The 22,502-nt window shown below is 41.2% G+C and overlaps 1 protein-coding gene across 1 annotated transcript in view; it reads left to right on the forward strand.

Moving 5' to 3' along the window:
- FARP1 (FERM, ARH/RhoGEF and pleckstrin domain protein 1) overlaps positions 1–22,502 on the forward strand; it is a 173,386-nt gene that overhangs the window by 124,774 nt on the left and 26,110 nt on the right. Inside the window, exons 12-15 of the mRNA XM_059831559.1 lie at positions 2,142–2,382; positions 16,237–16,424; positions 18,261–18,350; positions 20,582–20,715. Coding sequence (XP_059687542.1) covers positions 2,142–2,382; positions 16,237–16,424; positions 18,261–18,350; positions 20,582–20,715 — 653 coding nt within the window. The remainder of the gene's footprint in view (positions 1–2,141; positions 2,383–16,236; positions 16,425–18,260; positions 18,351–20,581; positions 20,716–22,502) is intronic.

Raw genomic sequence — 22,502 nt, forward strand, 5'->3', positions numbered from 1 at the left:
TTGAAACTCTAGGAACATAGTTTTCTGCTTGCTTTCCATTTAACTGAGAGCTGAGCAGCCCTGAGTGTCGTAAGTTTTAGGTTTTTCAAGTGGAACAGGTTCATTTCCACTGTGGAACAGCATTGCTTCCAGACAACCAGACAAATATAAATAGTGAGCTTGTCTGAGCTGTACTAATGACCATCTGAAAAATTGCAATCCAAGTGTTAGTGCTGGGGTCCTAGATTGTTACCTGGTTATTGCATCTGGGAAAAGTTTAATTATTTTCTTTCACTGAGGAGTCTTAGTTGCCCATGACAAGGTATTTTATTGTATTAATCAGGGAGGAGAAGAATTATTTCCTCAGAAAAATTGCAGCTCTGGACTTTTAAGCCATTATCTCTGGTAGATACCTAATGTATTTGTCTTATGTTAATAGCTGTTATGCATTAGGAGTTTGCAAATCCAGTAGCCCAATATTGGCAAGGTTGCAGCAGCTGCATATTCCCAAGTCCAGCTAGTAATAAGGCTGAGCTTGTATTCGCAATAGGCACCCACATAAATGTGCATATACAATGTATATACACACAGCCAGCCACACAGGTAAACACAAACAGAAAACAGCACTCCCCCAAGCACAAACAGTGCCCGTGACCTCACCCTGTTCCACTCTCTGGCTGATCAGGATGAAAGTTCATAAGTGGAAAATATGTATACATATATATGATACGGATCCCTCCTGCAACTCTTAGATACTCAGTCTATCCAGTAGCAGGCCTCAGGATCCTCAGGTCTCCCAGTGGCTGGTACCTGGACATAAAAGCTTCCAAGGCTGACAGCCCCACTCCAGTTGTCGGTACTCAAATACGCGCGCACACACACACGCTAAGGGTTCCTCCAGTAATTCATCTTGGACACCCAGCCTACCCAGTAACTGCTGGGTACCCTGGTTCCCAGTTACCTCATGCACAGACACATGCACATCAAAGGTGTCTCTCCAATAGCTGGTCCAGAGTTATGACATTACCGGTAACTGACCCCCAGGCCCCATGGCCTTTCCAGTGGGTGGCCTGACTTACGGCTGCTCCAGTACTTGGCTCCCAACTTTCTTATCCTACTCGCCAACTAGTCCAGTTTAATGTTTGCTAGCAATTGCACATTGACCTACCCACTCAATCAATATGCACATGCTCTGGTCTCTCCAGTTGCTGGCATCCCAGACACACCCAGACCATGGGCTGATGGCTGTACTGGGACAGCCCAGGAGGAGCCAGGTCAGGGAGCTCCATTTCCCTGACTAGGTTATTGGGGTTGCTCCACCTGCCTGTGTTTCTCTGTGCTCATCTGTGTTTGTGGAAGCGAACCTTTAATCATCTAACCTTACATTTAGGTAGAGCTTAAATGGCAGGAGCAAGCTACTAGGTTAATGTATTTAAGAATGCTACATGCACCTTCACCTTCCTTGCATTGCTTCCTTTTGATATTCACAGGGTCTCTCATTCTTGCAAATCTAAGAACATCAGAGAATTCTGCTATAAATGCAGCCCATTTCAAATATCTTTTAGCATTTTAGTATTGCTAAGACTGACTCAGGTAGATAGAGCATGGCTACTGGGCAGACGCAACATATTTCTGTGTGCAGAAAAGCCAGCCCAGGAATTAGTGGCAGGTATGCTTCAGGGATTGAATGTGGGGTGTTCAAAAGCCCACACATGGCTTTTTTAGTGTATGTAAGTAGGCTGTGCAAGATTTGTCTTATGTGTTTATCTTTTTTGTCCATCCAGCTTCTCACAGTAGTGAGAACAGGTTGATGTTCGTAGTGCTGATGGATGCCTTAGGGCATTGAAACACCTCAAATACCCCGTTTTACATATCACCACATTCTGTCTGCCTTCTCTTCCCTTGCTTAGTTTATGTGTTTTTCTGTTCTTAAGATCAGAGACCTCCTTTTTTTTCTTCTAATTCATTTTGAAGCTTGGGTTACCTCTTCCGCTTTCAAGAGACTCCTATGTTGCTGCAAGATACAGTGCAAAATTCTGGTGCATAATTACACATAGACTTTTCCCCCTGGCTCCCTTCCCTCCCAAACCTCTCCCCTCCCACCCCTCCACCCATCCCTCCCGCTCTGTCTCCCCCTTGCCTTCCCTCCTTTATCTTTCCAGAGCTCTAGCTTTGCCTATGGAGACGACAATGATGCTGCAGCAGTGCAGAGCTGCCGGCAAGGGAAGGAATTGAAGGCTTCAACAGAAGACGCTGGACAGCACAAGAGCCCTTCCTTGAAGAAGAGCCCAAAGGAAGGCAGAAAGGTGGATGGAACAGTGGTGTCAACAGTGGAGGAAGAAGAGGAGGCTGCTAAGGACAGGATGCAGCAGAACAGACCTCAGTCACAGCAACCAAGCACAGGTCCAGCTTCCAGGGCTGCTCATGGCAGCAGCACCTCCATTCCTTTCATTGACTGCAGTGATGTAGATAGCGAGTATGATCTCCTCAGAGGACAAATAACCCGGTCATATTCCCAAACAAATGACAATTATGAGGGTGATTTGACCAGTGGTGCCTATATTCACTATAGAGATGAAAACTGCAATAGAACTAGATACAGGGATTCCTCAGCCTCTATAAAGTCTTCCCAGTATCTCTCTGAAGAGTACCTTGATGAGAACCCAGCTAATCTCTCCTTCTACACTGGGGGAAGCCCCAGGATGCCAAGGCACAGCTCACTGGTTGACGAAATGTTTAGAGGCCCAGGAAGCCGTAGTCCTCTGGCCACTCCCTTGCCTCCCAGTAGCAAAGGGTCAAGCCCTAACATGAGCCTGAGTAGAACTGGCTCTCAGGGTTATGTCTCAGAAAATGGGCATGACTGCAGGGTGAGGACTGGGGAGGAGGAAAGCCATGCTGGTAGCTGCCATGGGTATGGCAGGTATTCTCCAGGTTCTCAGCAGGCTCGTGCACAGAAAATCCCAAATCTCTGCAATAAATCAGTTACAGATCCATTTATCCTGAGCCAGATATCCTCAGCCCCTGGGCAGGAGTATAGATCAGAGAGATATTGTAAAGGAGACGGGGTGGCTAAGATGTCTTCTCCAGAAGGCAAAATGATGGCCAACGGTATGCCAGCTGGCGCACAGTCAAAGCAGAGCCCAGTCGTGCAGTCGCTGCATGCCAGTGGCATGATGGATCACATGACTGCAATCCAGATGATGGAGGGCTCCACCAGCAGTGGGACAGAATCTAGCGATTCCGACTCGGAAATCATTAACCCCTTCACTCATCCCCTGGTGTTTGGAAATCCCATTGTGCTGAGTTCCTCTCCCATGCCTAGAAATAAGTATTCCTTTGGAAGCCTTCAGCTTGATGAGGAGGTAGAGGAGGATGTGTCTGTTGGCCTCAGTGATGAAGATGGTGTGCAGGTCTTCAGCTGCTAGGGACCGGGGCATGTGAGACCAGTGGATACTGTGATTGCTTATTAGAGTGATTGCATCTTCTGGGGCTCGTGAAGAGTGGCTGGTAATAATTTCAGCACATGGGCTATTTCAAATGATATCATTATACTGACCAGCCAGAGGGAAGGGATGCTAGAAATACAATAATAAGGTTAAGTCTCAGTGAAGTTTAACAGTAATGCATCTCCTCTGAAAGGCAGGAGGAGAGGAAAATTATTACTGATTTAGGTACCTTTGTAAGACTTTATACACTCACTTATTCTTTGTATGAAGTCGTATTTTAGGTATATATGTAGCTTCTTTGACGCTTGACTAGTTATTTTGACAAAACAAACAAAAATGAAATTAAATAGGTACGTTGTGCTCTTTTGTATGTCTATTACAATTTTTTTTTCTCTCCCATATAAGGAGAGCAACTTATGAGTGCCTCAACAGAGTTAGGGAAAAAAAATTAAACTTACAGCCAAACGCAGGCAGCTTGATATTCAAGACCAAGACTTGTTGAAATCTTGAAATATGCTGGAAAATCTTTTCACAGCAAGAATGTGTTGGTCTACTCATCTTCATAACCCATTTTATGATCTTAACTGCTGAACTGAGGGTACAAATTAGGCGTGCATACAGGAGCAATGACGATACTGGCTTTTTCTGCATGAGTTCAACAGGCTGATGTGGTGATGGAGATTTTGAAACTCCAAACTCTTCCTTGGGCAAGAAAGAGAACAAGATGAAAGATATAATTCAAGTGAAAAAAACTTAGATTCTGTCCTTTTTCAGTGTAGTATAAAGATTAATTGCAAGAGATTTTTCCCCTTATTCTTTCAGTGGAATTATTCACAGAGACATCAAAGTTCTGTTGTGGGTGATTTTTGGTGGGGGTTTGGAGGTGGTGGCTGTTTGATTTTATTTTTTGCTTTGATCATGAAAAGTCTTTATCTGTACAGGATCCAGTTAGTCTGTCGTAGGATATTTTTTTTAAGAGTGCCACCTCATAAATTTTTCATCCCCTGACACAGAGAATGATGGGACTAACTGTGGTCCAGGCTGGTTGTCTTCTGTACTGTACATAGAGTAGCAAGATTTTGGCACATGTGCAGAAGGACAGAGAGACTAATTCTTTGTACACTTCCTTTTCATAGGCTAGAAGTATTGAGAATTAAGGCTGTATACTAATAAAATAGATTCTAGTTTCTCTGAGTTAATTAAGAAAATCCAGGTGAAAGGTCTCCTGTATGGAAGGTGTCCTGCAGTTACTAGAGCTGGGAGACAAGATGTGCTTTTTAACACTGGCCTTAATTTTAACTTTTATATATTTATCTTGTCGTGGAAGGGAACTAAATTTGGGAAGTTTAAGTGATGAACAACAGCATTGACTGAACTGCAGGTCACTTGCAGTGATCTGCATCATGCAGTACATGCATGCTGCAATGATGAATCCACCCACATAAGTACTGATGAACAAGTTTAAGGACTTTGTAAATCTAGACAATATAAAATTTTCAAGATCGTTTTTACAAAATTAATAAAATAGTAAGTCTTTTTAATTTTTCTAATGCCTTGGTCTATGCACATTTTAACAGAGTTTAATCTGAGTGAAGGATATTTAAAAAGATACCTACAGTAGTTAGGCATGTCTTGTTATATGCTTTACTTATTGTAGTAAAATATATCTTCATGTAAATATAAGTTTTAACCTGCTCATCCCCTTTAGTCTGTTGGTTTTCTTAAAGATTAGATACCTCTTATTTGAACAGGAATGATTTAAAGCATCTCTTCAGACAGTGATATTTTGATGTCAGGGAATGCTTTCGTTTGTTCCTGCAGTTTAAAGCATGAATCTAGAAACAGCAAGATTGATAATTAGGGAAAAGCTTGCTTGTATATTGTTCTAAAAGAAGGTGGCTTGTGTTTTGGATTTAGAATAGCTGTAAAATAATTGCCTTGAACTTCTCAATATTTAAGATGAAATACAGCTAGTTGAAACATGTGTGAGCAGACAGTGTGAGCCTGGGGAGTGGGTGCATGAGTCTCTTTTTGATTTTTCTGCTGCCAGTGCAGCAAAAGTACCAGTAGTTATATTATACAGTAAAGTAATAGCAATCTGGACAGATGAATAATTGCTTTGTTAGCCAGTAAAATTAGAGTTCAAGTAATGGATTTTCAACAAAAGGATTTGCAGTCGTTTCTGCTACTTAAGAAAAGTGGATAGATTTCATATTGTTTGGATTTAAGTAACTATAAAATTTTATAAATGGTGTTTACTATTTTGCATCCTTTCAAATACCGTTTTCAGGCCTGATTTCTTCTCTCATATGCCTACAAAGATAATGGATTTATAGTTTTACAAGAACAGACCTGCTGGTAGCTGGAGTTAGCTTAGTTGCTAATAAAGTATCTCAACAGCTTTTTTTTTCCTTTTGAATATTATTCTCAAAAATGAAATACGAGGATTTATTTCTGACTATTTTCTATCATCTGGCATTTTTTCAACTTTAAATGTTTAAGTGGTTGTCATTTTAACCCATGTGGAATTCTTCCAGTTTGAAGAAATAAAGTTTGTAAACTACATAGGAAATAATTTCATTTAGGATGAATCATTTTTGCAGCATTCTTATGCCAGTGAAGTTCATTTTAATATCAGTAGACAAGCATTTAATTAAAAACAGTCTGTGGGCCAAATTCCTCCACCAGACATGTGGTTCATATCTGAGTGCTTGCCAAGAAGGGCAAGTGAGAGAGCAGTTTTAAATCCGCATTTTCACACAGGATCAGGTCCCTCAGAATTCATCTGGGAGTTTGTTTCTGTGCAACAAATACAGAAGGGCTTTGGAGGAAAGGACAGAAACGTTTGGGCAAGACTGCAGATGAGATGAGGTGGGGGGGTTCTTGTTCTAGTTCACAAAGCACACAGGGGAAGAAGAGCCTGTCGGTTCAAGTTAGTCGTTGCAAGCATTGATTTGCATACCCTGGTCAACGGCAGTGGTCTAAGCATACCTGTGTCTCAAGTCTAACAGAGGTAGCTATAGACCAAGTAAAAGACTTGATTCTCCTACTAGTTCCAGTAGATTTTGGAGTGTGGCTGGTGGTACTTCAGAGTCACCATTCTGAATTTTTTTATTCACAAGAATTAACTTTTAAATCCCATACTCTTGAAGTGCCCACATATCCTTACGCTGTTGCTACACATGAAGGAGCTGAATCACAGCAAGATCGAGTAGCTACGTCTGTTCCAAATGAGTAGTCCTGAGCCACCCATCTTCTGTCCTTCCAGAGGACATGGACGAAGCCTCTTGTTGGGCTCTCCAGACGGCTTATCACTGTGCTGAACCAATTCTGTCCACGTTGTTGGAAGAATATGGAGTCTAGTTGCAAAAGCAGTTTAGAGGTTTGTCCCAAAATAATTTGCAGATGTGGTTAGCAACTTCATCTATGAATAAAAGGCACTCTGATTCTTTCTTTGCTATTCCAAGTACTTGACCATGTTCAATCATCAGCTACGGTGAATGAAAAAAAATTGTATCAGACAATTTTAAGTTTTCTCCAGCTCACCAGCAGCTCAAACATACTATGTCCTGTTGGGATCTTCTGGAGGTTTTTTTTTTTTCATATCAGCCTTTCCTAGAATCTAGTTTTCCTCAGTGACCTGGGATATAAAATTGGGGAATAAATTTGGCTAGATGAAGGAAACGTGGATAGTGGCAAGTTGATGTAGGAGCCAGGACCTACGTAGGATATTGCAGGTATGGAGTTTTGAATAATTGATATCTGAATGGCCTAGACTGCACTGTTTTCGGTTTAGGTCCGTATCCCCTAGCAAACATATTCCTTGTACATGACCGAGAGGGGTGTTCTCTGAAGGTGATTTGCGCCTAGTGCTGCCATTGTCTCGAATCACCCATAGCTCATAGGCCTGCCTAACATGTGCCATCCCATTAACCATTGTAGTGCATGCTAAATAAAAATTATATAAAACAAAAACTGGAAGAGAAATTTCTGTAGCTGAAAAATGTCAACATGTAACAAAGTTTTTAGGTTTGCTCTATTTGCATGTACATTACGTGAGCTATATGGAGCTGCGATCAGTTACAAAGTAGGTGGATGAGCATAATGAAAGAGTTGCATGTTAATAATTTGAAAAAATAAATCAATCTACCAGTTTGCTTCAAAGGTAAAGGGCATGCAAAATTAGACTTTTCTTGTCAGAGCAGCATTGGAAATGCTGAACATAATCATTAGAACCCAACAAAGGGTGAAAAAACAATGGTTTGTGAATTAGTTCACTAAATGGGGCTAGTATTATTAGACCAGACTGCTTTAGGACCTGGTTTTTCCCCCTTGAATATTTGTAGGGCTGGTTTCTGTTTGCACAGGTGTTTGTGGAGCAGCTTTTATTAGTTGAAGTAGCTGTATTCATTCTGAAGCAGTAGCATTCATGCCAGAATTCCCTCTCTGGTTTCTCTATCTGTACGTGCAATTACTTGGTGGTGACTGGTGAAAGTCAAATGGAAAATGGCGTAGACAGATCTAAAACCTGTTTATAGCTCCTTATTTTCTTCACTAAGAAACAGAGATGTTTTAAATTCTGTCTTCTGTCCCACAATAAACACACGCACATGCAGAGTCTCCATAGTCAACTAGAAGTTTCTTCTGGGGGGCTTCAGGGTTGGGAAGAAAAAGGAAAGGGGAAGAATAGGAAATAACCTTATGCACACTAAAAATGTCTAGCCTTATTAATTTACAGTTCCCTTTGGCATAGTGTGCTTTCCACTCTTTTCCTGAGAGTATAAAGCCCCAGTAGTTTTTTGGGTATGCAGAGAGCAAGAACTGTGTTGATCAGTTGAAATGATGAAGCAGACCTGATTTTGAGTATTGAAAACCAGTGATTCAGATCTCATCAGTATGATTTATATGCAATTAGCATGAATTGTGGCTCTTCCTGGTACAGTTCTTCAACAGAAGAAAGGATGTCTGGCCTATAAATTGTGTCAAATACCATGTTTGTTTAACTAGTTTCATTTGTCATAATGAGGCATTAGACTGCTGTGAGGGGTGACTTTGGAATGAAATTTTAATTGCTGCAATTTAACTTCTAATGATGAAAAACAAATTAACAATCCAAGTTTTTCCCAACTTCCACATGTGTGTGGTCCAAGGATATGGACCACTGGAGATCCACCTCATTCAGCAGCGTGGTTGTTACTGGCTGGAAAGGACAGTGAGTGTGAAGGTGTGAAGGAAAGAAGTTCTGTGTTCAGGCATGTGTAATATAAAATGAAGGAAGCCAAAGTCCCTTTTAGTCTTCCAATAATGCTTCTCTCTCTGAACGGTGTAGTTTCTTAAGGCAGCTCCTGTACGTTTTAGCAGATTTCTTTCCTTTTCATTTAGGGGATCAATCCTCTTCTCCATACCAAACGAGAGACCCTAAGTGTATGAGGGAAATTGAATGTTCTTGAAAAATTTTTAATATATATACCTTTCTTTTGTTAGCTGCTGTCAGACACAAGTGGTAGGAGAACAGTCCTTTTGTCAGAAACCCAGCTGCTTGTTCGTGTCTCCTGCTTGATGATGATGATGATTTGGGGCTTTCTGATTTTAAGTTGCTGATGCACAATGTTAATATCAGGAGATCCCAAAGACTAGACTGATGTGTAACATTTCTCAAATGTGTGTAGCAGCAGACTCTGGTTTCAGTGAAGCTACATTAGGAAAAAATTTTTGCCCGTGCTGTCAGGTTCTGGAAAGGAGGAAATTTTAAATCCTAGGAAATTGAAATTAATAAAATTTTTCGTCTTCTATTTTAGTAATTGCTATAGTTGCTGAAATATACCTAGGCAAGGGTACAAATCTTATTTATAAGGGAAATAATTCTTGTGCAACATGTGGATCCTGAACAAAAACATCTCCTGCATTCCTCCCTACAGTTAGGCTGTGTGGTGCCATTGATACGTTAAAATACAGAACTTCTACTGAAAAATCAAAGGCATCATATGAATAAAAAGCCTAGTTTGAGTGACATGTAGCAGTTCTTTAGAGTATTTTGTCTTCTGTTCTAATTTTGTGGTCTATAAAGAGCATGTAGAATAAGCTTGGTTTATGTTGTTTGTTATTAAAAGCAGTGAGCACTTTCTTTTAAATGTTATGAGATCTGCAAAGCCCGTGTGCCTGGCTGAGCTGTGTATTCACAGGCATGTTTTTCACAAGTATGAGTGTAAATAATGGTGGTGTTACTACAGTAAAGGAGGTAAAGACCTTAGGATCATAAATTTGCATGACATGATGGTAAATACTGAGTTCACTCTAGAATGATTAGAGTTTTAAGGTGTACTTTTTAGTGATGATTTTTTTTTTTAAAGTTTTGGCCCCAAGAACCATAAAAGTCCATAGTTCCTACTGATAAAAATTAACTCTAAAGCCAGTAATGATACAGCTGTCACTGACTGAACATGGAAGGTTGAAGGAAAATGAATGCTTTCTGATTCAAGAGCTTTCAATCTTGTTAAAATTAGATTAGATGCTTTCTTTAAAATGCTGCAAATCCTGTTTTGAGAAGAAAACAGGTTTTTGCTTTTGATGGTTTACAGCAAGATCAGAGGTAGATCTCTCTGTTTAGTTCAGTGAATGTTAGAGCTCATGCCTGTTGCTTTTCTATGAGGCACTTAAAAATCTTTGATTAGCTGAATCCTTATTTTTCCCCTTTCCTGCTAAAAAACTCACCCAGACCCACTAACAAAAGTTCATAAGCTTGGCAGTGTTTCACCTATCCAGCCCTTTCCTGATTTCTTTGTGTGCACATGTATAGATTTTTTTAATAAATCTCAATAGTCAAAATTAATTTTTAAAATTGAAAATGCTGGGGACTTCATTCTCATTTTTGTCATTTGTTAAATACCGTTTAAAGAGAAACATTTTTTGTTTCATTGTATGCACTGTTTTGTCAGCATGTACCTCTCTGGGAGAAAAAGCCTTTTCAATGTTCTGTCTATCCTCAAAGCATGGTGTATCTTCTGTTCCTTGCATTGTTTGGAGCACTGTCTCAATGTCCTTTTACTGCAGAAATACCTATTTGTATTGGGAGTACCTAATTCCTCTTATTACAGTGATCCTGTCTCACAGAGCACTCCTCACTTCAGAATTGGAGAAAACCCCCACCAGGTTGTGAGTCTCAAGTTGAGAAACCACACCATGTTGAGGAGCAGAAGAGTGGAGGGAGGGGGGAAGAAGGTCTGTTTTCCACGGCATTTGGGCTCCATTGAGCACAATCAGATTGCCCTTCATTTCCTAATGAAGGCTGCACCCAGCGATGATCAAGTCCACCTGCCGTAGCTCGTAAGCAGGATCACTGCAGTCCTGGGGAGACGTCTGGTTGAAATGGACAGTATCTGTGGCATAAGCTTACATGGGGGCTGAACATTTTCAATTCCATTGTAGCACTGTTTCATGTTGGTTTAAAGACAAACAAACAAAAGCAAACCAACCCTAACCCTGGGTACAGCAGGGAATCCTTCGATACGTTGCTCTATTTCTGTCTGGAAAGATCAAGGCTAGACAAAGGACTGATGCCCAGTGACCTTGTGTTCTTCCCAGGCTGTAATGTTCACTCTTTGTTCTTAAGACGTGAGTATAACTTGATGTAGGCCAACAGCAGTTACTGTCTGATTTCACACTCACCGCTGTCTAATACTGCAGTATACCAATAAAGCATGGTCTTTTACCAGCTGGAGGGGTTGCTGGCTACTAAACCAACACTAAGCTTGATGAGACAACAAGCATGTCAAGCCATTTAACTGTGTATGCATGGAATTAATTTTTTTTATTATTATTTTTAGTTTTACCTGTACTGAAGGCTTTTACTCATTCTAACTGGTATTTTGCTGTAAAACTCTCACTGGTTTAATTGTTCTGTCCATTTGCTGGCTGATGCTTTGTCCTAGATATGAGGAAATTGGTTCATTGAGAAGGTGCACCATTCTCCTAAATCCCTGCCACTCCTGCCTTGGGCACACATTTTGAAGGTGTGAAGTCAAAGGAAGCCTTTCTCCCTGTCATGTTCTTCTTCAAGCCAGGCAGGGTTATTGGTTATGTGTGACATCGGATCTCTTCCTGAGTTGTTTTTTCTTCCTGTTTCTCCTCAAATTCTTTGGTACTGTGTACAGGGATGTTTGTACATAAATTTATGGTTGATGTATAACTACTTTTCAAGATCTTTAATTCTAACAAACTGTATCTAGCACTCCAGCTTGTTTTTTAATGAGGAAGAGGAGTGCAGCCTGATGAACTGGTCCCCCTCGAGCTTTCATGGAAGTCACTGGGGGTTTGTTCTTGCGTTGAGGGAGAGCAGAGCAGAATCTCCATCTCGTATCTCTTCTAGCTCAGCAGTGTGACTGTGCCTGCTTTACAGCTGGGGAGAGAAAGGATGGATACCCTTATTAAACTCTTTTCCAGTCTAAGGTACTTCAGTCATCAGTGAAGTGCATATGAAAACTCCTGCCACTTCATCTGGTGCTATCTGTCCCCCATGTCATTTTGTATTACGTGGTTTTCTCTGACCAAAACTTTTATGTAGCAGTTAGAGGTATGCAACCTATGTGACTATGGAAAATTAAGCTAGACTTAACTGTGTGGTCACAGCACCGGCAGCTCTGTCGGATACTTTCTTATTAAAGAGCCTTCATAAGTGGTATGCTCAGTAATGCAAAGGACAAAGGGGCAACAGCTTGGCTTTCGTCTACCAGTCTGGAGTTTAGAAAACATTCATCTGCCCTATAAGCAGAGTAACTGGGATCTGGTTGTCACAAGCTTCCCCTGACTAGAGAGCAGCCTGTGGAGCAGGCCTAAGAGAGAATAAGCCCTGAAGTGCTCCAGATATTGAAAAAGGCACTTTTCTGGCTCTTGAGACATTTTCATTTCTAATAATAAACCTATAAACCTTGAGAACAATATAACCCTTAACAGCTGGGTTAGAGTGAGCACTGTAGCTGTACATGAAGTTTGCCAGCAGAATTTCAGTCACCTTCAGTAATGATTGCTATTTTCTCTCTGTTTCCATAATTAAGTCATTTTCACTTCTTGGTACTCCACAGAGGAACGTATCTGAGAGCATCTTAACACTGCTGTACTCTTCTTTGCTGTTAAAACACAGTGTCTAGGGATGGGAACTGCTTCATTTGAAGCAGATGCAGGACACTAAATGGTGTGAGTTTGTTACTCAGCAGTTTAAGGAGAAAAGGAGTAGAGGAGGACTATCTTCAGGATACGTTGAATCCCATTTATCTTCCTCACAAAGAGGGGAGCCCTCAGATGTTACGTTAAAGTCTCTAACTAGGGATTTCATGTCATCTAATGCTGTCTATGTAGTCAAAAGAGAAAAAGGCAGCAGGTAGTTCAGCTCACCTATGATTTGAATTGACCTCTGGGAGGGACTTTCTTCATCGACTGAAAAGTACTGATTTGAACTGTTTTATCCCTGGTAGTGGGCATGTTTTAAAGCAGTATAGCTTAGCCAGCCCAAGTCTCCATAGGCACCAACCTCAGCACCAGTTCCTATGGGTTAATATCTGTGCATGATGGGAGCCTAGGGTAAAGCAGATAGTGGTGGTGGGATGGATCACAGCTGGACCCTCTGCAGCTGGGCACTTCTTATGTCACCTTTTCTACAGCAGCACCTTTCCCCAATGTCTGGAGAGTAAACTAGCTCAGTGGAACTAAGAACCATTCCAGGTATTTTGGCACTGATGGGCTAATCTGGCATACTGTGGTGGAGTGCATTCTCATTATTTGTCACTGTGCTTAACCAGTGTTTGTTTCTCTTCTTAAACACCAAGCTCAGAAAATAATTGAAGCAAGCACAGGCTTAATTCCTGCCCACTCTACTAAGGATATAATTTTAGTCTGTGCTCAAGCAATCCTTAGATAAACATCCTTTTGTACTTGTCTCTTGGTTTGTGTGTGTATAGTTGGCTCCATTATATTTGAAAGATGGCCCAAGTCTGAATCTAAATAAAAATCACTTGAAGTACGAGCAAAGCCAATTCCATGTTACCAGCCACAAACCTTTTAGGCCTCTGATGTGCTGTGCAGTACCACTTGATGTCTGGCAACTGAAGTGCTAATAATTGCCTGTCAATCAAGGAATCCTTTAGGGTAAAATGTGAGGAATTTCAATACCTTGTAAATAAGATTGGTCTTCTCCCTCATGCTTCTGTTTATACTGTGTAGCGTGTAGTTGATGAGTAGAGCCTGTATGAATGTACTCTTCTGTGGCAGGAGGTCAGATGAAACACTTGAGAAAAGACCATTTGGTTAATGCAAGTTATTTGTTCCTCACCTCCATGAAAAAGAGAAAGTCACTTCGCAGCATTGCCATGACCCGTCAGCATGACATGTCCTGATTGATGGCGATGGGGGAGAGAAGATCTTCCATTTTCATTTCTTCATGACTTACTGACTTTCTCACAGCAGAACGAGTTTGTTTCCCACCTTTACCAGAATAACATCCAATCTTTATGGCTGTGTTTGTTGTAATTAGGCCCCAGAATATGCTGACATAACAGCATTTTGAGGCCCTTTTGTAATATAGTCACTTTCTTATACCTAGCTTTAATTTTCACTTGTTCAGCATATTGGCAGATGGGGTCTAACTGAGCTCTTGCTTGTAGGTGGTCTTGGTTGGATTTGGTCACTGCTCATGTCCACATTGATACCAAAAAGAAGGTTGCAGCCTTTCATCTTGCTGCAGAATAACTTTGAGAATGTCAGTGATGTATTGGTGTGCAAGTCTTTAATCAATGGGGTGTATACTCAATGCTGTAAGCCACCAGGCACATTTTTTTTGTGATGCTTTCTATAATATTTTTCCCAAATCACGTCTTCCAAATGTAGGTTAGGAAGTCTTTTTAATTCATTGTCCATTTGATATTTTATAGTTTGAAGTACTTGAGTTGTACTGATAAAAATTCCAGTACATCAGAAGTTAGATCTAGGATTATAAATAGGTAGATAGATATGTCGATATATCTATCTATCACAGATAGGTGCTATTTAACTTCTAGACTATAATGCCTGTGAACTTCTCACAGAGGTGCAAATCATTTATTCGCTGTCGTATGACAAGCATAGTGCCAGAATTTGTTTCCACATTTGAGGTGATACCACTTTTCTTATGTCTTTTGTAATGTAGAGTTAAGTACTTTTAAACTTACAACCTTGCTATTAATCTGTTTCAGTATTTCTCAATGATGAATTCAATTTCTTTTTAAAACACTGTATAGAGTTGTGTGCTAGTGTCAATAAAATTGACATTTGTGTAACAAGCTGTGGCATTTTCTCAAATTTCACTGAACATTGATTTAGTGTGAAATTGTTGGTAAATTCTTTCTTGCTAGCTGTAATAATACAGACCTTTATTTCAGACAAATACTGCTTTGACTTTGATTTATAATAGGCTACATAACTGTCATGATTACGTAAACTGATAACTGTATTGTTTTTTTCCTTCTCTTTTCAAAGGAATGACATATGAACTGGTTTAGAATTGGAAAACATTCCTGTTCTAGCAATAAATCTTGAGTTCTTCCAGAGAATAAATAGGTTTCACTACTGGCCTAATTATATTTATTGGTGCCTCTGTTTACTGGAGTATTTCAGCTGTGTTGTAGCAACAGGAACACTTACCTATCGTAATCTAGGGAGGACATAAACACATGATAGTAAAATGTATTTGACCTTAATTATATATGGCGATGTAAGTCATTTACATTTAATCATAGACAGCCTATTAGCTGTGGTAATCAAGAGCTTGTCACATTTTTTTGGTTGGATTTTAATGTATGATGCCAAGACGGTACAGACTGTAAATGTTCTTCCACATAACAGATCTATCTTCTACAACAGGTTTAGATTTTTCAGAGGTTTGGAGGAGGGGATAACTGGGAGAACATTGGGCATTTTTGGCAAACTCTTTCCTTTGTGCAGTCAGTAGTCTGGCTGCCTCCCAGATGACAAAATGCTAATTTCAGTAATATTTGATGTAGTGTATATGAATCCATGGAAGTGTGATTAATTGTCTAATTCTTTAATATTTTTAATCCTGAATTAAATGGGACTTTATGTCTGTAATAATCTAAAGTTGTCATGCTTTGTGCATTAAAAGTATTGCTTTTCTTATGTAAATGTAATGCTAGCATTTCCATCCCAAACAATCAGAGGAGCATGGAAAGACCTACAAGGTATAATATACATACTTGTGTTGTGTGTAGAAATTGGGGAACTAGTAGTTTTCTCCCTTCATGTTAGATCTGACTGGTCTTAGCAGCAACACTGCTGTAGAAAGTCATCATTTCTTTTTTTCTAGACTTCCACTAGATAAATTTGTTCTAACTTGTGTTCTGTAGCTCCCTATGAAGTACTGATTTGAGTCTTTGAAGTTCTACTTCGCTAGAAAGAATGGCACTCCTAGGGTGACTCCCGTATTGTATTTATTCTCTTTTATAGAGTGGATTACAATGGTGAAAAATTTGGTATTAATTTGATGTTTAGCAGTAAATATTGCAGTTCAGTCATGTATGCCTTGATCCCTTCCCTACAGAGACACTAATTTCAGCCAGTTTCATCAGCTAAAAGAATGCTCCAGTCCCTTGCTTAATGCAAGCGGATGCAGTTCCTCTGGCTTCGAGTCCATTTGGACTGGTTTGAGGACCCTGATGGCTGTGTCTTGTAGTGTAATTTCACATGCTGCAACTTAAGGTTGCAACTGTTCTTGGTACTTTCTAGAGAGAGCTTGTCCTAACTGATGTCTCTTTTACCATTTTTTTAGCAGGTTCTCTGACTGGCAGCCCTCACCTTTCAGAGCTTTCCATCAATTCCCAAGGAGGACCATCGGTGGCAAATATGTCTTTATCTCCAAACTTGAGCCCTGATGCCAAGCAGTCATCTCCCTTGATCAGCCCTTTGCTGAATGACCCATCATGCATCAGGACTGATGATGAGGAAGAGGTCAAAAGAAAGGTAAGGCAGAGGCAGTTGGCCTTGGCTCTCTTCTCCATGTTGTGTTGCAACTACTGCTGTTTGTCAGAGTGACTAATATCTAGATCCCCTGCAGCTTCCTCATCATAGATCCACACAGATAACTTGAGCCAGGTCACTTGGTATTTGCTGTCCTTGGTCACGGTGTGTCCAAGAGCATACCTGTGCTCCTGAGGCCAAAGTCACAGTTTGGAGTGGGTCAGGCCAGAACCACAGAACTGCTGTAGCTGAGGGAGCGCTCAGTGCCCTGGATTCATCTGCCTGAACAGAGGTGCAGGAGTTAGGGCCCCCAGCTCCTCTTTAAGCAGCAGGGATAAGATAGGTAGCTCTGTGTCCCTGAGGTTAATGTGGGATAAATCCGGGCCGGTCCTGTTGGTTGCAACCTTAAGAGTTTGTTTTGACGGGGTCTCCTATAAATCTAGCTTGTTTTTAAGGAGTGGAGTTTGGTAGTTTGTTGTAACAAAGCAGTAAACTCCAATGTATTGGTATCCAGGTGACAGAAGGAACAGCGTTGAGCCCATGCAGGAGTGTCCAAACCAGGCTCTCCAGTCTGTCTCTGCTGGGAGCACCACTGGGAGCATTTGGTTGTGGGAGTAGAAAATGCTGTCTTTGAGCCACAGCCTGCGGCGTTCAGCTGGGAGTGTTTGGCTCAGTCCCATCATTGCAGCAAAGCCGTAAGGGAGCATCACATCCAAAACTGCTTTTTGAAGACAGAAGTGATTCTGTCTGAGCCAGGGTGTTCTGGGTGTCTGCTGGCTCGTCCCTCCTGTGCTGCAGGGTGAGAGGGGACTACTCTTGTCCTTCTGTCTCCTGCTTTTTCTCCTGAGCTTGGAGCAGCTCAGGAGGAGGAAGGTAGGAACTCAGATGGCTTTGCTGTAAAGTAGGAGCATGTGTAAGGAAGATCTCTTTTCCCACTGTGCATAGTTAGCAAGGTATTTGAGAGAAATTTGAGAAGAAGAAACGCTGAGAATCAGTTAATAAGACTCACGGTTCTCTGTATCAGTCCAAGTTACAGCAGCCAGTGACCGCTGTAGCTTATACCAGCTGATGATGGTTCCTGTGGGGTTGTATACTGACTAAGAAATGCCCACACAGTCTCCCTTTGCATCCCTTTCTAGTGCATGCTCTGCATCATTGATCTTCAGGGAGGAAATGAGAAGCAAAAGATCTACGGATGTTTTGCTCTTCCTTTTTGCTTCCTGAGCAACCCAGAACAAGATCAGTTGGGATCCTTTGGCTCTTCAGAATTGAGAGGTCAAAACCACTTTCGCCTCTTGGGTAACACAGGAGGATTTGGGTTTTGAAATTTGAAATCTGTAGCTTACCTTAAAATCCTTCTCCTCTCCCATTGTTAGGTTGTCCAGCCGCACTGGGAAAATCATGGATTTGATTTTTTTGAGTGTTTTTGCTGTGGATTCTTACCCTGACAATGAAATTTATAATAATCGGACACTAATTTCTGTCATTTTGTCAAATAATTTTCTAGCCTGCAAAGAATTTCTTTGTGAACTTCAGAATATGTCCTGCTCCAGATGTGGAATAAGCTGAAAGGAACATCGGTACCCCAAAGCTGTAGAAATCACCTTGGCAGGAAAAAAGTCTCTCAAGAACCCTTAGAAAGTACTTGTTCTCTTGTGTTTGCAAGGAAGGATTGTTTTCAGGGCTTCAGGGCTTAGGAACATTCAAGCATGAGTCACAGTAACCACAAACAAGGGTCACTAGTTTGTAACTCTCTTGGTGATTGTTGTCTGCAGTTTTTTCCTACAGAAAGCAGCTCCATAAAAGCAGATGAAAATCTAATATGTTTGCAATTTGCAGAGATTCCCAACTGAGAAAGCTTACTTCATTGCTAAAGAAGTAGCGACCACAGAACGAACATACCTGAAGGACATTGAAGTCATCACATCGGTATGTTTACTTGAGCATTACTCATGAAGTATATGAAGCTCTAGTCAGCAGTAGTATTTCATCTGCTCCATTTAACATCTTAGCTGTTCCATGCTACTTTTATGTTCTGCACTATAGGTATTCTCTGCAGCGCACGGGAGTACAGCTCTAGGGAGGAAATAGCACAAAAAGCAGAAAGTAGAGATTTGCACTGTGGTTAGTAACATGCACTACGAAACTGTATCAGGTTGAGGAACTTGGGACACAGTTCAGTTATTTTTTTCTTGCTCTCATACTTTGTGGCTGTAGTTACTAAAAATGCCTGTGGGTTTTCAATGACTTCTGTTAAAACTGAAGTAGCTCCCTAGGGGGATATATAAATGTTTTCTCCTGGATTAAATGCCCTCCATTTAACATGAAATATTGTGGAGCACCTATTTGAACGATTCTGATTTTTCAGTAAGTGAAACTGTCTGTTAAACGAGTCATGAATCTGTAGCATCTGATCAGAGTGATTGTTAAAATCACCAAGGCAAATAAGTGTCGCCTTTGCACACATACCAACAGTCTTGTTTAACTTCCAGGAGTAATGTGCGCAAGATTTGGCCTTAAATAACAGTTGTCTGTAAAAGGGCACTGGATCAAAAACACCTCATGGTATTTCAGCAGGGCTGCCAGCTCCAGACCTCCTAGCTCTTTAATCGCCCAGTGTGTGAAACTCTGTGAAGTTCATTGCCACCTCCTGCGTTGAGTATTGTGGTAAGGAGGACATGCTGCAGGGAGGCGTCTGTTGGTACCAGCTGGGAACCAGGGAGAGACACCTTCTTCCCAGCTTCTCGTCTGTTCCAGGAGCCCACATGGCAGATGCAGTTGATACAGACATAGCCAATGTAGGCTGGAGCAGAATGATTGTTACAGGCAGTAAGATAGCTGTGGCTCCACTGCCTACTTTCTGGGAAGCCAGGCCAACGAGGGAAAGGGCCAGGTTCTGTGGGACAATGGTCATTTCTGCAGTCTCAACAGCAGATGTGCTGTTTTCATCTTCTATTTCACCCAGTGGCTGCAGAAACAGAAAGTTTTAGCTCTTCAGAGCTAAACCCCATTTCCCACCCTGGCCTTTATTCTTGAGGTAGGCAAATTTGAATTTGCTGTGCCACCAAGAGGCCTGCAGCTGGCTCTAAGCTAATCATCAGGCCCATCAGCTGTGCTCCACGATGACTGGCCCAGGAGGCCACTGAGAGTGAACAAGTAGCCAGCATCATTGGAAAAGGTAGAAGGAACAAGTGTCGTGCATGAATTTTGAGACTTGGTAGGTGCGCAGTTCTTCAACCTTAGCTCTCCTCAGTATAGAGATAAAGCAGGGGAGAGGGAGGCTTGGGAGGGACCTCTCTTTATCCCAGGTCTGGGTCAGCTCCAGCTGATGCAGTATCAATCAAGACTGCTGTGACAGCCTTCTATGGTCCCAACAGAATTCTAGGCACTGCTGGAAGTCAACCATAAGATAGCTGGAACCCCTCAGGGCGACAAGGAGGAAGTAGTGTTATCATGTTGAAGATAATAGTCTGTGCCACCTTGGCAAGCCCCATGGTCCTATGGCTTTACATCACCCATAGGTCTATTAGGGTGAAATAAAGAGAATATGGAGCAAAACTGAGCAGGAGCCTGTTGCAGTCTGAACAGTGTTTGGCACTGACCCTCCTATTTTCTGCTACTAGCATCTTGTCTTGGAAGTGCAAAGTACTGTCCTTCTACTGGTTCACTTCGCAAAGTGCATGATGTTCTCTATCTGCACACAGACAGCAACACAGCCTTGAGTGCTTACTGTACCAATTCCTGTCAAAGGGATTTCAAACAGAACTCAGCAAAAGAAAATGCAGAGTATATTTTTTGTTTTTACTCAAACATTTGCAAGTGTTGCAAGTACTGTAATACTCTTTCTTTTGCACCTACAGCATTTGCAAATTCAGTTTGTATTGACCAAACAGTTTGGGCTTGAAAATAATTTTCAAGATTTGATCAGCGATGATAAAGGGGAAAGGAGGTTCTTTTTTAACTGTGCAGGGCCTGACCACTAATAAAAGCACCAGTTCAGCATGTAGGAGTGTCAGGGGTAGCCTGGGTTGTATTCCTACTGCCAGCTAAATAAGGTCCTTACTGTGTTAGGTGTATTTGGGTTAGGTGTATAAAGAGAGCAAATGATCATACGTGCTGCATTCCATCCCCCAATAATTTTGCTTCTTTTTTCTTTGTAGTGGTTTCAGAGTGCAGTGAGTAAGGAGGATTGCATGCCCGAAACATTGAAAAATCTTATTTTCTCCAACTTCGAACCTTTGCACAAGTTTCACACTGGTTTTCTCAAGGAAATTGAGCAGAGACTTGCTCTGTGGTAAGATCGTTGTTTGTTATTTAGCTGTTTTATTTCATACAGTTTAGCATTTTTGCATTCCCTTTTTGCTCTTTGTGATCTACTGTAGTGATTCATTTGTGAAAGTCACAGATGTTAGTTATTAACAGACTGGGTATACTGAATCATGCTTTCTTTGTGTTTACTCCACAAACTCCATTGTTCAGGTATCTCAGTCAGGTACAGACATATGCAAATGAGATTATAATTCTGGATGAAGTTTTCTCTTGCCAAATGTCAGTGTTTCTATATGGCAGCTCTTCTGAAAAACATGTTGCAAGCAAGGCTTGTCAGTAATTCACAGAATCACAGAATCACTAAGGTTGGAAAAGACCTGTAAGATCATCAAGTCCAACCTAAAAAAAAAAGGTTCCAGAATTTGTGGGTATTTTCTGGGGAGGGGGAATGTGATACTGCCTCTTAGAGCTGACATCCTCACCCAGGACTCTGTGGTTGATGCTTGACATAAGGTTATTCCTAAGGCATGTGCTGCACAGCAACTCTGCCTGTATCTCCCTTTTTTCATTGGGCTGCTACTGTTTTAATCCAGTCAAGATTCTTACTGGTGTTAATTGCTTTCCAGTAAGGAACATTTATTGCAGGTACTCCAAGAAGGCTCTTCCAAATGTTATAAAATAGTGATTGCTTCTCCAACCATGGTGTAGAATTAACAGTAGTTTGGGGTTAATCCCCAACTAGTTGGGGTTAAGGGTGCATGATGAGAAAAGGAAAAATTACACAGTTAGTAAAGGGCCAAGTTCTGCTCTCTGTCAGACCAGTCTAATCTAGTGAGCTTGCTGGGTGCTGATTGCTGGGGCACATGTTGAAATAGAGATTCCCCCTATATCCTTCTGGTTGCTGGTGGCATTACAGGTGGATGCCAACCTCCTGTTCAGGTGTGATGTTTTTCAAAACTTGGATGATGCTGCAATAACAGCCGGCTGTGGAAAGGTGGCATTGTAGTAACTAGGGGAAGGTATGTTAAAAGAAAAAAAGAATAATTAGGCTTTTAGACTTTGCATGATTTTATTTTGTTTCTCCAAGTTAGCTTTTCTTAGAGCTGAGTAAGCCTTTTGTTTTCCAGCTTTTCCTTGTGTCCCAAGGCTATGGTTTCACAGAGCGGTAAACCTCAGTTTAAGGCCTCTAATATTGTGTTTAAACTGCAGCTACTGTATCATATAAAGTGCTGATCTGTTATGAAGTTACTTTGCAATCCAAATTTGTTCAAAAATATTCTGCTGAGGTAACTGTGTCCCAGCTGGGCACCTCATTCTGACTTTGTCAGCTCAGCTATTGCATGTCCTTTCACAGTTAGCGTAAAGCCACTGGGAATTCTCTGTTGGCTGCTCTGATTCACTTGTCAGAAAAGCGGTCCTGTTCTTGCCCCTGGTCTGCATCCAGTTTGCAAACAACAGCATGGGCTTACCTAACGTAATACCACTGTTGTAGACAGTGAGTTCTTTTAAAGTTCTGGAAGATCTGAATACGTGCCTTAGGAAGGGAGATAGATTTGCTGGCAGGTGTTACTTTGGAGGTATTGGTGTTTCTATATAATGCCACAGATGCCGAGATAAGCTGCAAGCAATAAACTCTATCCTATAGAGATTTATTAAACAGTGACAAAAGATAAGCAACACCTCAACATGTAGAAGAAGCAGCTGGTGGCAATGTGGTAGGTAATTTCTTCAGCGGTGTGGTCAAGGTCACTTAGCTCAATGTCTGTACTGCCATGATTGTACCTGTCTTTAGCCCTGGGTGCTTTTAAGCCA

The sequence above is a fragment of the Gavia stellata genome, chromosome 1 (genome assembly GCF_030936135.1).
Source record: "Gavia stellata isolate bGavSte3 chromosome 1, bGavSte3.hap2, whole genome shotgun sequence".
In the NCBI taxonomy this organism is placed as follows: Eukaryota; Metazoa; Chordata; class Aves; order Gaviiformes; family Gaviidae; genus Gavia; species Gavia stellata.